Consider the following 12,838-nt stretch of genomic DNA (forward strand, 5'->3'; position numbering starts at 1 on the left):
ACTTCCAGGTGATGGTGTTCCCATGTGTCTGCTGCCCTTGTCCTTCTAGATGGTAGTGGTCATGGGTTGGAAGGTGCTGTCGAAGGAGCCTTGTTGAGTTCCTGCAGTGCACCTTGCAGATGGTACACACTGCTGCTACTGTGCATTGGTGGGTGGAGGGAGTGAATGTTTGTGGATGTGGTGCCAATCAAGTGGGCTGCTTTGTCCTGGCTGGTGTCAAACTTCTTGAGTGTTGTGGAAGCTGCACTCATCCAGGCAGAGAGTATGTAACCATCACCACGCACAAGGGTCTGTAACAATATATGCACCTACCCTTTGGAGTATCATCTGTATGTGCAATCTTTCCAATGGAGAATCTTTTGCAAGGAGTTCCCTGAGTGGTAGTATACCTAGGTGATGTTCTGATCACCTAGATTCTTAGAAGCTGGTGTATGATTAAAGAAAGAGAAATGTACATTCCAAGTGCCAGAAGTTTCTTACCTGGATCACCGAGTGGATGCCATGGGGTTGCGTCCGGTAGAAGAGAAAGTTAGCGCCATCAGAGAGGTGCCCTCTCCAACCAGTATAACTGAACACAAAGATTTTTTGGGACATGATCAATTATTATAGCCACTTCTTGCCAAACTTGTCAACAGTGTTAACACTAGTTGTTAACTAGTTGTTAAAAAAGCACCATCGTTGGTCATGGAATTCACAGTAAGAAGAAGCCTTTGTGAAAGTTAAGAAGCTTTACAGCCATCATATCTGCTAGTACATTGCAACTATCAAAATAATGAATATTAACCTGTGATGCATCTCCTTATGGTGTGGGAGCTGTGTTATCACTCAGGATGGAAGATGGTCCCGAAAAGCCAATTGGCTATATCTCCAGAACCCTCTCTCCAGCCGAGAAGGGTTATTTTCAACTTGAAAAGGAAAGTTTATCGGTGGTATTTGGAGTGAAGAAATTCCACCAGTATCTGTATGGATGACATTTCATAGTGTCAGACCATAAATCATTAATGGATTTATTCAGTGAGAATAAAGCCATTCCGCCAATAGCCTCAGCAAGAATTCAATGTTGGGCTTTGATATTATCTGCGTATGAGTATACCTTCATGCACCATCCTGGCTTGAATGTTATGAATGTGGATGCATGTAGGCATCTACTGTTACCAGATAGCATTGTATATGCTCCACTACCACAAGAACTTGTGATTGTACTGAATTTCTTGGACGCTTCACCTATGTGTGCAAAGCAAATAAGAAATTGGATGAACAGAGATCTAATTTTGTTGAAAGTCCAAGACCTTGTAATGCAAAGGTGGTTGAATTCACCAGTGTCTGAAGAGATGAGACTATTCAATGCCCAAAAAACAGAGTTAAGTTGTCAAGGTGGAATCTTGTTGTGGGGATCGAGAGTTGTCGTCCCTTCGCCAGGAAGAAAACCACTCATGACAGAGCTTCACAGTGCGTATTCAGGCATATTGAAGATGAAAATGCTTGTGCGAAGCTATGTCTGGTGGGCAGGCATTGACAGTGACATTGAAAGCATGGTCAAGCTCTGTATCCAGTGCCAGAAACAACAGAGCTTGCCTGATTCAGCTCCACTGCATCTGTGGGAGTGGCCTGGTCGACCATGGGTTAGACTACATATTGATTATGTAGGACCATTCTTAGGTACCATGTTTTTATTGATTGTAGATGCACATTCTAAATGGGTGGATGTGTATGTAGTTAGATCATCGACATCGGGTACAACTATTGAAAAGATGCACAATATTTTAATATATATGGCCTACTGGAAGTCATTGTTTTGGATAACAGAACAGGCTTTACTACTACAGAATTTCAGAGATTCATGAGTTTAAATGGAATCAAACATATTAAAACTGCACTGTTTCAGTGCTGTTTTAATATCATCCTTTAATTACCCATCAAATGGCTTAATTGAAAGAGCTGTTCAAACTTTCAAGTCTGGAATGAAGAGGTTATCCAAAGGTACTCTAAAAACTTGACTTTCCTGTTTTCTTCTCAATTATTGTATGCCTCATTCAACTACGGGTTCAACACTGTATGATTATTGTTGAAATGTTGCCTATGTACAAGGTTAAATCTGGTGTTTCCGAACTTAGTGGGGAAGGTAGTGAAGAATCAGAGTAATCAAAAATTGAATCACGATATAGCAAAGCTTGAAGATTTACTGTAGGAGATACAGGTTTTGTACGGAATTTTGGAACTGGGCCTCGTTGGGTTCCTGATACAATTGTCTCAGAAACTGGTCCCTTGTCCTTCCAGATGGAAGTGGAAGATCAAATTGTTCGAAAACATGTGGATCATCTTAGGAGTAGAGAGACATTCCAACAACCAACTATTCTGCTTGTGATTAACATCGAACCATTAATCCCTAAGGTGACAGATCAACCTAGAATAGACATACCCAATGCCTGTGTAGGGTTGCCTAACCCTGAACTGCCACTTTATAATGATGTACCTGATGCTGCAGCTCCTGATCATGTTGATTCAGTGGAAGAACCTCAAGTGGTAGAGTTACACTGCTCTAACTGAATAAGACTTAATCTTTAATAACCTGACTTGTATATGTGCATATGTTGTGGATTAAAATGTTCTTTGTAAATAGGAAATGTAAAAAAACTAAAGGGAGAGGAAATGTAGTGATTGAAGGTATAGCCTTTTCTTGCTGCCTATCAGGGGTCACGTGATTGTTCTTGTAGACTCTGACAAATGAACCCTAAGTGCAGGTAATCTGGGGAGCATAGTTTTCTAGTGGAGGACCTGGTTCAAGCATACAGTTTCTGAAGTGCTCTCTGTAATAAAGTTATCTGTTTCATATAGAAACCTGTCTGGTACGTCAAGCCATTGCAATTTGTCTTTCCAGTGCTGAGATTTTGTATGGGTGGAATCGTTCCAGATTTGCGCTAAGTGAGGTAGTGGGCGGAAAAAAGACCATTTTTCCTACCGGCCATAGTGGTGACTTTGCACACCATATCGTCCTAATCCTCCCTCGTCAATCATGCATTGCTGGGAAACATGCCGTTTCAATAGCAGGCGGGTTCTCATTCACCCACTATGCCATCACCTCGCTGCTTCATCATGCTAGGCGCCGTATTTAAAGTGCAGCCATGCACGCACCTCTCAGTGCTTCCAGACCAGGAGGGCAGCAGTGAAGACATGGCCCAAAAGCCAAGAAGAGTGCAGTCTCTCAATTCAGTGATGCACCCCGGGACACCTTCTAGACACCGTTGGAGTCTGCCGCAATATCCACTACCCCAACTCTGGCCGCAGGAGGCCCATCAGTGTGACCACTCCGCTTGGGAGGAGGTGACAGAGGTGGTCAGTACCAATGCTGCACAGAAGAGATCATTCATCCAGTGCAGAAAGATGATGAATGACCTCATCTATGCAGTCAGGGTAAGGCAACCATCTCATTAATCTAAACTCATACACTCATAATCCCACCACACGTCCGCTGGCATCTCACTCACTGCGAGCTCAAGGGTCATTGCCACTCACCCTCTCACAAGCAACCTCACATCTCTATTTGGCCTCGTCTCCTGTGGAGACTGCCTCCTCAGCCCTCACCCTCTTGAGGCCACTTGCACAGATCAACATATGTCCCCACACACACACCCTGGGATACCCCCATTCCCAGGTAATACTCTAGCCCTGAAGCCTCTTTCTTTGCCTGAGATCACTTTACCTCCTTCCCCAAGTGAGCTCTTGCCCTACAGCTGTTGAAAAGCCACCCCCGCCTTACAGCTGGTCTCATAAGTAGAGACCTGCCCGTGAGTCCTCCTAAAAGTGATGTGCAGCTGCCTGGGAAGCCTGGCACTGATGACCGCAAGTGCTGCCTGAAGCAAGGTAGGCAAACAACTCTCAAAGTCCCGAGCGAAGGTGCATGTTGCTTATGTACAGTTGTGAAACACATTGGCATGCAATCATGCCAACATGCTTGGGTGATCCAGCGCGTGGAGGTGATTCCAGCGGGCTGGCCTTATAATGATATGAAGGTTTATTACAAAGAGGTTCCCGATATCTGACAGCAGGAAACACGGCCCGCCGTTGACGGGCTGAGCGGATGATCGCAAACTGGTTTCACAACATCATGAAACCGATTTTTGGCCTTCTTGCCATATTGTCCGCTCATGCTGCCAAACGTACCCGATGCCAGCGGGCACGGATAATTCTGTCCTATATTTGAGAATACTTAAAGATTCACACACTATGGCAATCAATCCTTTATTATTTAAAATGCTAGTGACTACATTCAAATTGTTGCAGTTCATATAAAATTGATTGAGAGATTATATGTTATATGTTGTGAGGAATGTTTATTTTTGGTCCAACTGCTATCCCTCACAATATACAGAGACTTATAATACAGGCAGATGAATTCAAACCATCAAAGCCTGTTAATCTAAGTCAGACAGACTAATGAGCAAACAAATATTGCATTGCAATGTATCATTCAGGGCACAGTTTCAAACTGGTAGAGGATAAATTTAGAACTGATGTCAGGAAGTTTATTGTACAAGGTGACTAAAATCTGGCTTTTGGTATAGGGTAGGTGAAGTCATTCGAGAAACTGTTGGGTTATGTGACGTAAAATACAGGCTTAGTTTAACAAAGATAATTGGGACTCCCTCCTTACTTGTCTCTATCTTGATGTGTTGATTGACGGGGCCAGGAAACTATCTGTAAAATCGCCCCTAGTTGTATCTAAAAGATCAATAGTGAGCAGTGAGTTGCTGCTCTGTTTCCCCCCCTCCAAGTAGACATGACCTTAGTTTCACAACATATACATAGATTGCCTGAAATTGGGAACTCGCCAGTAGTAATTGAGAAGGTGAAGTTGTACCCTTCATTCTGCAAATTCAAATTTTCATTTCATAAGGACTTCAACTTTCTTTCAGCCAAAAAATAAAATTTCATTAATTTGTGCATTTAGTTTAATAATCACGTGTAAACTTATTTTATCCAGGTTCAGTGCTTGAGGCACGAACTCAGGAAATATGGACACTCATCAGTAACTGTAGAGAATGTTTTCAATATTCAAGGTAGGTGCATGTGTAGCTTGTTGAACTATAAAAGAGCTTTAAATTCATTTTTCATATAGGTACTGCATTTGAGGGTTGAGAAACCACCTCCTGTTGAGAAACCACACCACTTATACTGTGAGGCTGTTTTACCAACAGGGAAAGAAAAACAGTGTTGTTCTGAAATGAGTTGTAAGCTATTTTAACAATTATAGAAATCTGTGAGTATGCACGCACGCAGTATTTTTGTCCCTTTTTAAGTTCATTTGCGATTCAGAATGCATGTAAGTAAAACACTCACATTTAAGAAATCCCCTTTTGACGATACTTTAAGGTAAAAATTAATCACAAGGTATGATATCAGTCACTAGAAATTCAGGGGTTGGAGCCAAATTCTACACTAGTTAGAATTCTACATTTAAAATATTCTCCAACAGCACTTTCCAAACGTGTGACCTCTACCATTTAGAAGAATAATGGCATCAGGTGTATGGGAACACCACCACCTACAAATTCCCCTCCAAGCCACACAAACCATTCTGACCTGGAACTATATCACTATTCCTACACTATCCCTGGATCAAAATCCTAGAATTCCCTTCCTAAAGCACTGTGGGTGTACCTACACCACAGGGACTGTAGTGGTTCAAGAAGGTGGTCACCACCACCTTCCCAAGGGTAATTAGGGATGGACAATAAGTGCTGGCCTAGCCAGTGATGCCCACATCCTGTGAAAGTATATCAAAAAAAGTATTTTAAATTTCCAAAACTTATACATTTATTAATCAGGAAAAATGGTCAGTTGTGAGATTCTGCAGCAGAACATTACAGATGTTAGCCATGGAAACAAAAGGAAGCAGAACATTGTGGCGATATATGTGCAGAACCTACATGACCCAGATTTTGCTCTCAGCGGCAAAGGAACAGCTTTGGCCATTTCCTTTATATACAGTTGCTTAGAGACTTTTGTGGGCATGTCAGCAGAGGCCTCCAGCAATCTGATATGTGTTTCACCGTAGCAACCTCTATATGGGGTCTGTGGATAGGGCATGTAACAGTGAAGCTCTTCAGCCAATTAGATCCAAGTATCCTCACTGAACCATGCAGAGTCTAAACAAGTAAGTAAATACAGGAAATATAAATCATACTTAATTTTTAAAAATTCTTTCACAGGATGTGGGTGTCGCTGGCAAGGCCAGCGTTTGTTGCCCATCCCTAATTGCTCTTGAACTGAATAGCTTACTAGGCATCTTCAGAGGGCAGTTAAGACTCAACCGCATTGCTCTAGGTCTGGAGTCACATGTATGCCAGGCCAGGTAAGGCTGGGAGATTTCCTTCCCTAAAGGTTATTAGTGAACCAGATAGGTTTTTGTGACAACTGAAGATAATTTTATGGGCCTGAATTTCATGCTCCCCCTGCCGGCGGGTTTTTAGGTGGGGGAAGCATGAAATTGAAGGAACAGGATTCCCGCCCGCCCTGACCTATCAGCGATTGCCCGCTGGGACGGACAAGGCTTCAGATGGGGAAACTGCTCTTGCCCCAATTACGGCCCTTATGTGGCCAATTAATTGGCCACTTAAGGGCCGTTTCCGGCCCAGCCTCAATTTTTAGGCTGATGGGAGGATTTACTTGGCGTGGGGGAAGCCCAAAAAAGAACAGGCTTGGGTCTCAGGCAGGAAGGTGAGACATGGGGGGGCAGCTCCATCAGAAGCCCCCTTCCGACTGCAGGCCCCCCACCCTTAAGGTCCAGTGACCGTTGGACCTCCCACCCCCCTCTGAACTCTCCCCCCACATCACGATTACCTGCTCTGTGCCCCTCCCCAAGCCTTCCTTGCCCTCCCCGCCCTGGGACCCTTGAAACTTACCTGGGTCTTTGGTCCCAGGGCTTAGACTCAGGCATGTTGGCGCACTTCCTCTTCAGTCCATTGCAGCTCTTGTTGCTGCAGGGACTGGAGAGCTACCAGCCAATTGGATTGGTTGACAGCCCTCTAAGGCGGGACTTCCTCTCGAGTGACGGACAGAAGTCCTGGCTGCAGTCAGCTAATGCTCATTCGAGCGTGAAATGGCTCGGAGACAAATCTTTGGATGGCAGGACCCTGCCATCTGAAAAATTGAAGCCATGGTCACTGTTATTGAAACCAGCTTTATATGCCAGATTTATTAACTGAATTCAAATTCCACCAACTGCCATGGTGCAACCTATGCCCCCAGAGCATTAGGAAGGCCCTCTGGAGTACTTGTCCAGCAACATTGCCACTAAGACACCATCTACCCATATACAGGGAGCAAAATAAACATTGCAAAATGTAGATGGGTTAAGGGGGAGAGATAAAAGAGAGGCAGGATTTTTTTTAAATCTGAAAAATTATTTTTCTCCTGAGAGAATGGGCAGAATCTTATGGAGGTAATGTGGGTCTCGGCCATCAGCTGGAGAGCTGGCGAGACCCCTCATCACCTCTTTTTGAGGAGGCTCGCTGTAACTTGATTCTTGACAGAGGCCTTTGGGTGAAATTTCTGACATCTTTCTGAGTCTTACAAAGATACTTAATAGCAGTGTGTGTCAATACACTGCCAATAGCAGAAGGCGTCACTGCTTTAGAAAATAAGTATTTGAATATTTTGATTACTTACATTTACAGGAATGATAGCTTCACATGGGGTAACCTTTTTTGTTCTTTCTCTCACTAGGAAAGCAATTCAGAGTGATTATCATTTCTACGGTGCATACTTGTAAAAGCAGCATTTCTTCAAAGAGTGCTGGTTTGGAGTTTTTCAATCAATCTAGGGTTTTGAACACAGCCATGACACGTGCCCAATCTCTTGTGATAGTTGTTGGCGACGCGGTGGCTCTTTGCTCTGTTGGAAAATGCAGCAAAATTTGGAAGAAGTATATTCAGGAGTCTATTGACAATCGAGGCATTTACCCAGAGGAACTCACAATGCAACAGATTAAACAGGCCATTGTTGACACGGAGACCTGGACTTCCAAAGAGGAAGATGAAAGTGATAATGATTCCTATTATTCAGACAAAGATGTTGATCCAATACTACAAGAACTTTTAGATGAGAGCAAGAATGTGACATTAACAGTGACGGAGGAAGGATTGATTGACATTTTTGAAGGCGAGGAAACAGAATCAGAGAATAAGAATAATGAAGTTCTAGCAATACCCACCCAGCCCTTGCAGAAGAAGAAAAATGCGCAGTACACGGATTATCCTATATATGTCCTGAAGACATTGCTATTAACTCAGCCTACAAAGTACAAACGATGTGAGATAGTCATGGAAAAATTTTACAAAGGCTATGCCATCACCCTGGATGAACCTCAGTCTGTACACATTAAGATAGAAGGTCGAGTTAACTGTGGACAATCATTCCCTGGTGACCAAGTTTTAGTTGAAATTCTGCCCCCGAGCTCAGGCCTAGGTGATAATTCTGGTATATGTGGAAAGGTTGTTGGAGTGCTGAAGGCAGGTGATTTGCCAAGAATCTTTGTCTGCACAGTTGATGAATATGATTCGCATGTAATGGTTCCTGTCAACAATTGTGTTACAAAAATCTACACGCCGCCAGCAGATAAAAAATCTCGCAACAAAATCCCCATTCGCAAACGTAAAAAAGAAAAATTTGTGACAACAAGAACTATATGTCTTACCGAAGAAATAAAGAGGAATTATTTCTTTGTTGTTGAACTACTATGCTGGCGTAGCTGTTTTTACCTTCCATTGGGAATTGTAACAAAAGTACTCCCTGCAGCAGTAACAATGGATCAAGGAATGGAAATACTGAACTTGGAGTATCATGTTCATGACAGCTATCCAAAAGAAGTTATCAAAGAGATAGCAGAACACAGCCAGAAATCTAGGAAAACTTTGGGTGGAAATCGAAGGGACTGCCGGAAGTATTTCACGTTCACCGTGGATCCCTTGAATTCCAAAGATCTTGATGATGCTATTAGTGTGAGAGAGTTGGATGAAAATTATGAAATAGGGGTTCACATCACAGATGTAACGAGCTTTGTGCCAAAGGGAAGTTCCTTAGATGATGAAGCACGGAAGCGTGGAGTTACTTATTATCCACCTGACAGAGAGCCAATTCACATGCTACCGCCAAAACTCAGTCAAGAAATTTGCAGCCTGCTGCCAGGAAAAGAATGCAATGTCATCTCTCTGTTTGTTGTAGTACAAAAGCATACAGACAAAGTGGTTAAAGCAAACTTTTCACTTTCTGTTATTAAGTCAGACAGAAGACTTTCCTATGATGAAGCAGAGGATATCATCAAGAATTTTAGCGGAAGTGAATTGAGATTTGGCACTTTGGAAGATTCAATTGCTGTAGCTTTTCACTTTTCCAGAATTCACAGAAAATGTCGACTTCAAGATGATTGCTATTATGAACAGCCTGATGAAAACAGGCACCCAGGAAACAGGCAATCCCATCAGATGATTGAAGAACTCATGATAATGATGAATAGCTTTGTTGCTGAATTCTTGACTAATAAGAATGAAACAATGAGTGTGACACCATTGAGATGCCAGGGTTCTCCTGCACATCAGGACATGGCCAATCTAGAAAGTAAGCATAGAAATTTGATTTGCCTTTCCATTCATCTCTCTCATCACATTGGCATCATGCCAAATTTTCAAACTCCAACTTGTGAGGGATTCCAGATCTTGTCATCTTTGTGGAACAGCCTGATAATAGCAGCCAAGGATAATGACATTCATAAGTTGACAGATTTCATTACAACAGATGATATACACCCAAGTCTTGCACCAGTAACATTAGAACTGAGAAAACTTATGCACAAATCATTCTTTGTTTGTTCTAACTCAACACCTGGGTCGAAGCAAGGGCATTACTCTCTGCAACTTGAATCCTATACCTGGGCCACTTCACCCATTCGCCGATACCTGGACATTATTATCCAGCGTCTCCTCGTCACAGTCCTATGCAAGGAACACCTTCCATACAGCAAACAGGAAATTGTAAAATTATGTACTTATTTCAACGGAAAGAATAGGAAGGCCTCAAGTTATGAAAAAAAAGCTCAGAACCTTCACTTGGCAACACAGCTTAGAAGTCAAGTGATCCAAAAGCTGGCATTCGCTGTTGATGTTGAACCACAAACCAGGTACTTCAAGGTTATGTTCCCTTTGAACAATGACACCCTATCTGAGTTCCACCATATAAATTACAGAACTCTGCAGTTGGTGGATCAACCTGCATATGATCAGAAGAAAAAATCAATGAAATTAATTTGGAGGAAAAGAATCTACTGCTTGCAAACACCAAGAAATTCTATTCTTCCACCTGAGCCATTCTGCAACTCACATGTCTATACCATTAGTGCAAATACTTGGCAGCAATTTGTGAAAGCAGTCAAATCAGAAGAATTTCCCAAGGTGGCTGCCCTGCTCCTAGAGGAGAGCCAAGGTGCTAAATCTAGTGGCAAGCAAGGGTACTTTGGAAAGATAGAAGTAAGCAAATGCCAACATTCTTCAGTTTCACATTATGTACATGTTTCCCTGGAGGTTAAAAATGGTGATGCATTGCAGTTGCAGCTGACCACAGATATAAAGAATGGTTTCTTGGTGCCAGCTGTGCAGTTGTTGAGTATAACTCCAATGTTTGAGATTTGCATTGAACATGCAGAAAATCCCATTACATGCTTCTCAGCGTACGCTTCAAGGTCACCCCGAAAGGTCTATAATGATGCAAAGGAATACCAAATTACCTGGGGACCACTGTGTGCAATGGAATCTGCATCGACTGCTGTATGTGAGAATGAAGTTATAGTCATCTATGATGTTAAGATAACTTGGACGAAGGATGAAACACGAGGCAGGAAGCTGTATGGCTCATTTTCTATTCCCAAAGAATTTTGTAAAAATTGGCACATTGAAAGTGTCCTGACCAATTGCTATCTGTGTATCCGGTGTAGAGGCTTAAAACAGAAAGTAGAAAACAATCTGACCAAAAATGATGAGCCTCTTTATGAAAGTTTTAAGGCCCTTCACATATCAAAAAATTCCTCAGAGCTGAATATTGACCCTGATAGTTACATCTGGGTGGCACATGCTGTGACTGAAGAGTTTCAAAATGATGGTCCAAAATCCGATAGAGAAACCAACCTCAAGACAAACTTTTCTGTGCACAAAATGTCCATGGACACTATCCCAAATGAGATATTCCAGAAGGATACAATGTTTGCTGTGGAGATAATTCCCAAACTACTTCCTGATATGTAAGTACTATAGCTGGACAACTATAATTAAAGGTTTTGTGTCCAATTTTGTAGTAGCTTGTAAGACTGAAAAGTTTGGATTCCTAACCCACTAGGATTTGGCTTCAAAAGTTACGAAGTTATCATATATACCTCTGTAAACGGTGAATTTTTGAATCCAACTTTTTAGGAAAATGTTAAGGGTCAGCTTTTACACAAGTAATATTTTTGAAGGGTTTACATGTGTGCTTGATTTGGAGTTTGTGATCTGGAGCCATGTCTTTACTCTTATCTAGCTAGTCCATAATCTCAGCACCCAATTAACAGCAGTATTTTATAACACAGACGGGTATTTGACACAATGAATTTAAAGTTTCTGCTTCATACATTCCAGTATTTTTAGATTGAAGCTTTTTATAATGAATTTCCATACTGATCTTTTGTTTTTTGCTTTTGACTTTTGTTATCATTAATAGTGGTATATTTTGTTATTTGCTTGTTTATGACTACCTAAACAACAATGGCATCTGCCTCTCTACTTTTCAACTTTGTCTCGCACAGCAGGCACATTGGGCTGGATTTTCCCTTTGTGATGGAAATCAGGAGTCCTGCCGTTTCCCAACATCGTGATCCTGCCTCTGGAGTGGCTGTGCATGATCACTCTATTTTCACCCCGCAGGGTTGGGGCCACCATCTCCCGAAACAGGACTGAGGTGGAAATAAAGCGGGACGGTTGCTGAGATGTGTGGCATTGAAAGCCCACCTCTGTTCGCTGGGACCAGCCCAGTTCAGTAGATAAATGTGAAGCCCTCTAACCCTCAGTCCCACTACTCCATTCACAAGCCCATGCCCCCCTCAAACCCCATGCCCCCTCATACTCCCATACCCAGTCACCTTATATACACTATGCACAGAACTTTTCAGTCCTATCATAACGTTGGGAAGTCTTTGAGATCTCATAAAACAGATAAAGTCAAGATAAACTCATTCAAAAACTGCACAAAAAAGAAACATAATCCTATTAGAACCTCATAACAGTCAAGATAAACAACAGTCTTCAAAACTACTTCAAAAAAGCATAATTCTATCATAAAACTGTCAGAATAAACAAACTCTCAGTCCCCTTGACCGCTGTATCAACAACCCTTGCTGAGCTGAATCCATTAATGGAGTTTGTAGCTTAGCCAAGCATGCGTAATGAGATTCTTTTGAATGACTGGGCTGAATTTTACATGACCTTGTTGGGTGTGGAAAGGTGGGGGGCGGGATTGGGAGCCCACCCACCATATTTAAATGAATAATCAAGGGCCAATTAGGCTTGTTATCAAGCCAATTGACCCGGATAATATACTGTCCTCGCCATAAAACATTTGGCGTTGGAAGCTGGGTGGGAGTGAGCAGCCCGATATTTTACCTGTTTAAAGGGTGGGAAGGAAGGGTGAAGGTTGCTTTTTGGTGGTTGCACTTTGCTGACTGTGGGGTGGATCTCCTTAGGTTGAACCTCCCCTTCTTTCCTACCTGCTCCCTCCCTTAAACCCACCTCCTCCCCCACTGTCCCTCTCCCTAACCTGA

The 12,838-nt window shown here is 42.4% G+C and overlaps 1 protein-coding gene across 3 annotated transcripts in view; it reads left to right on the forward strand.

The window, feature by feature from the left end:
• Window positions 1-12,838, forward strand: part of helz2a (helicase with zinc finger 2a) — a 117,453-nt gene that overhangs the window by 66,474 nt on the left and 38,141 nt on the right. For all 3 annotated transcript variants that reach the window (XM_041205198.1, XM_041205197.1, XM_041205196.1), the window contains 2 exons: window positions 4,982-5,057; window positions 7,726-11,287. In XM_041205198.1, the coding sequence (XP_041061132.1) occupies window positions 4,982-5,057; window positions 7,726-11,287 (3,638 nt within the window). The remainder of the gene's footprint in view (window positions 1-4,981; window positions 5,058-7,725; window positions 11,288-12,838) is intronic.

This window comes from Carcharodon carcharias, chromosome 14 (assembly GCF_017639515.1).
Source record: "Carcharodon carcharias isolate sCarCar2 chromosome 14, sCarCar2.pri, whole genome shotgun sequence".
Classification (NCBI taxonomy): domain Eukaryota; kingdom Metazoa; phylum Chordata; class Chondrichthyes; order Lamniformes; family Lamnidae; genus Carcharodon; species Carcharodon carcharias.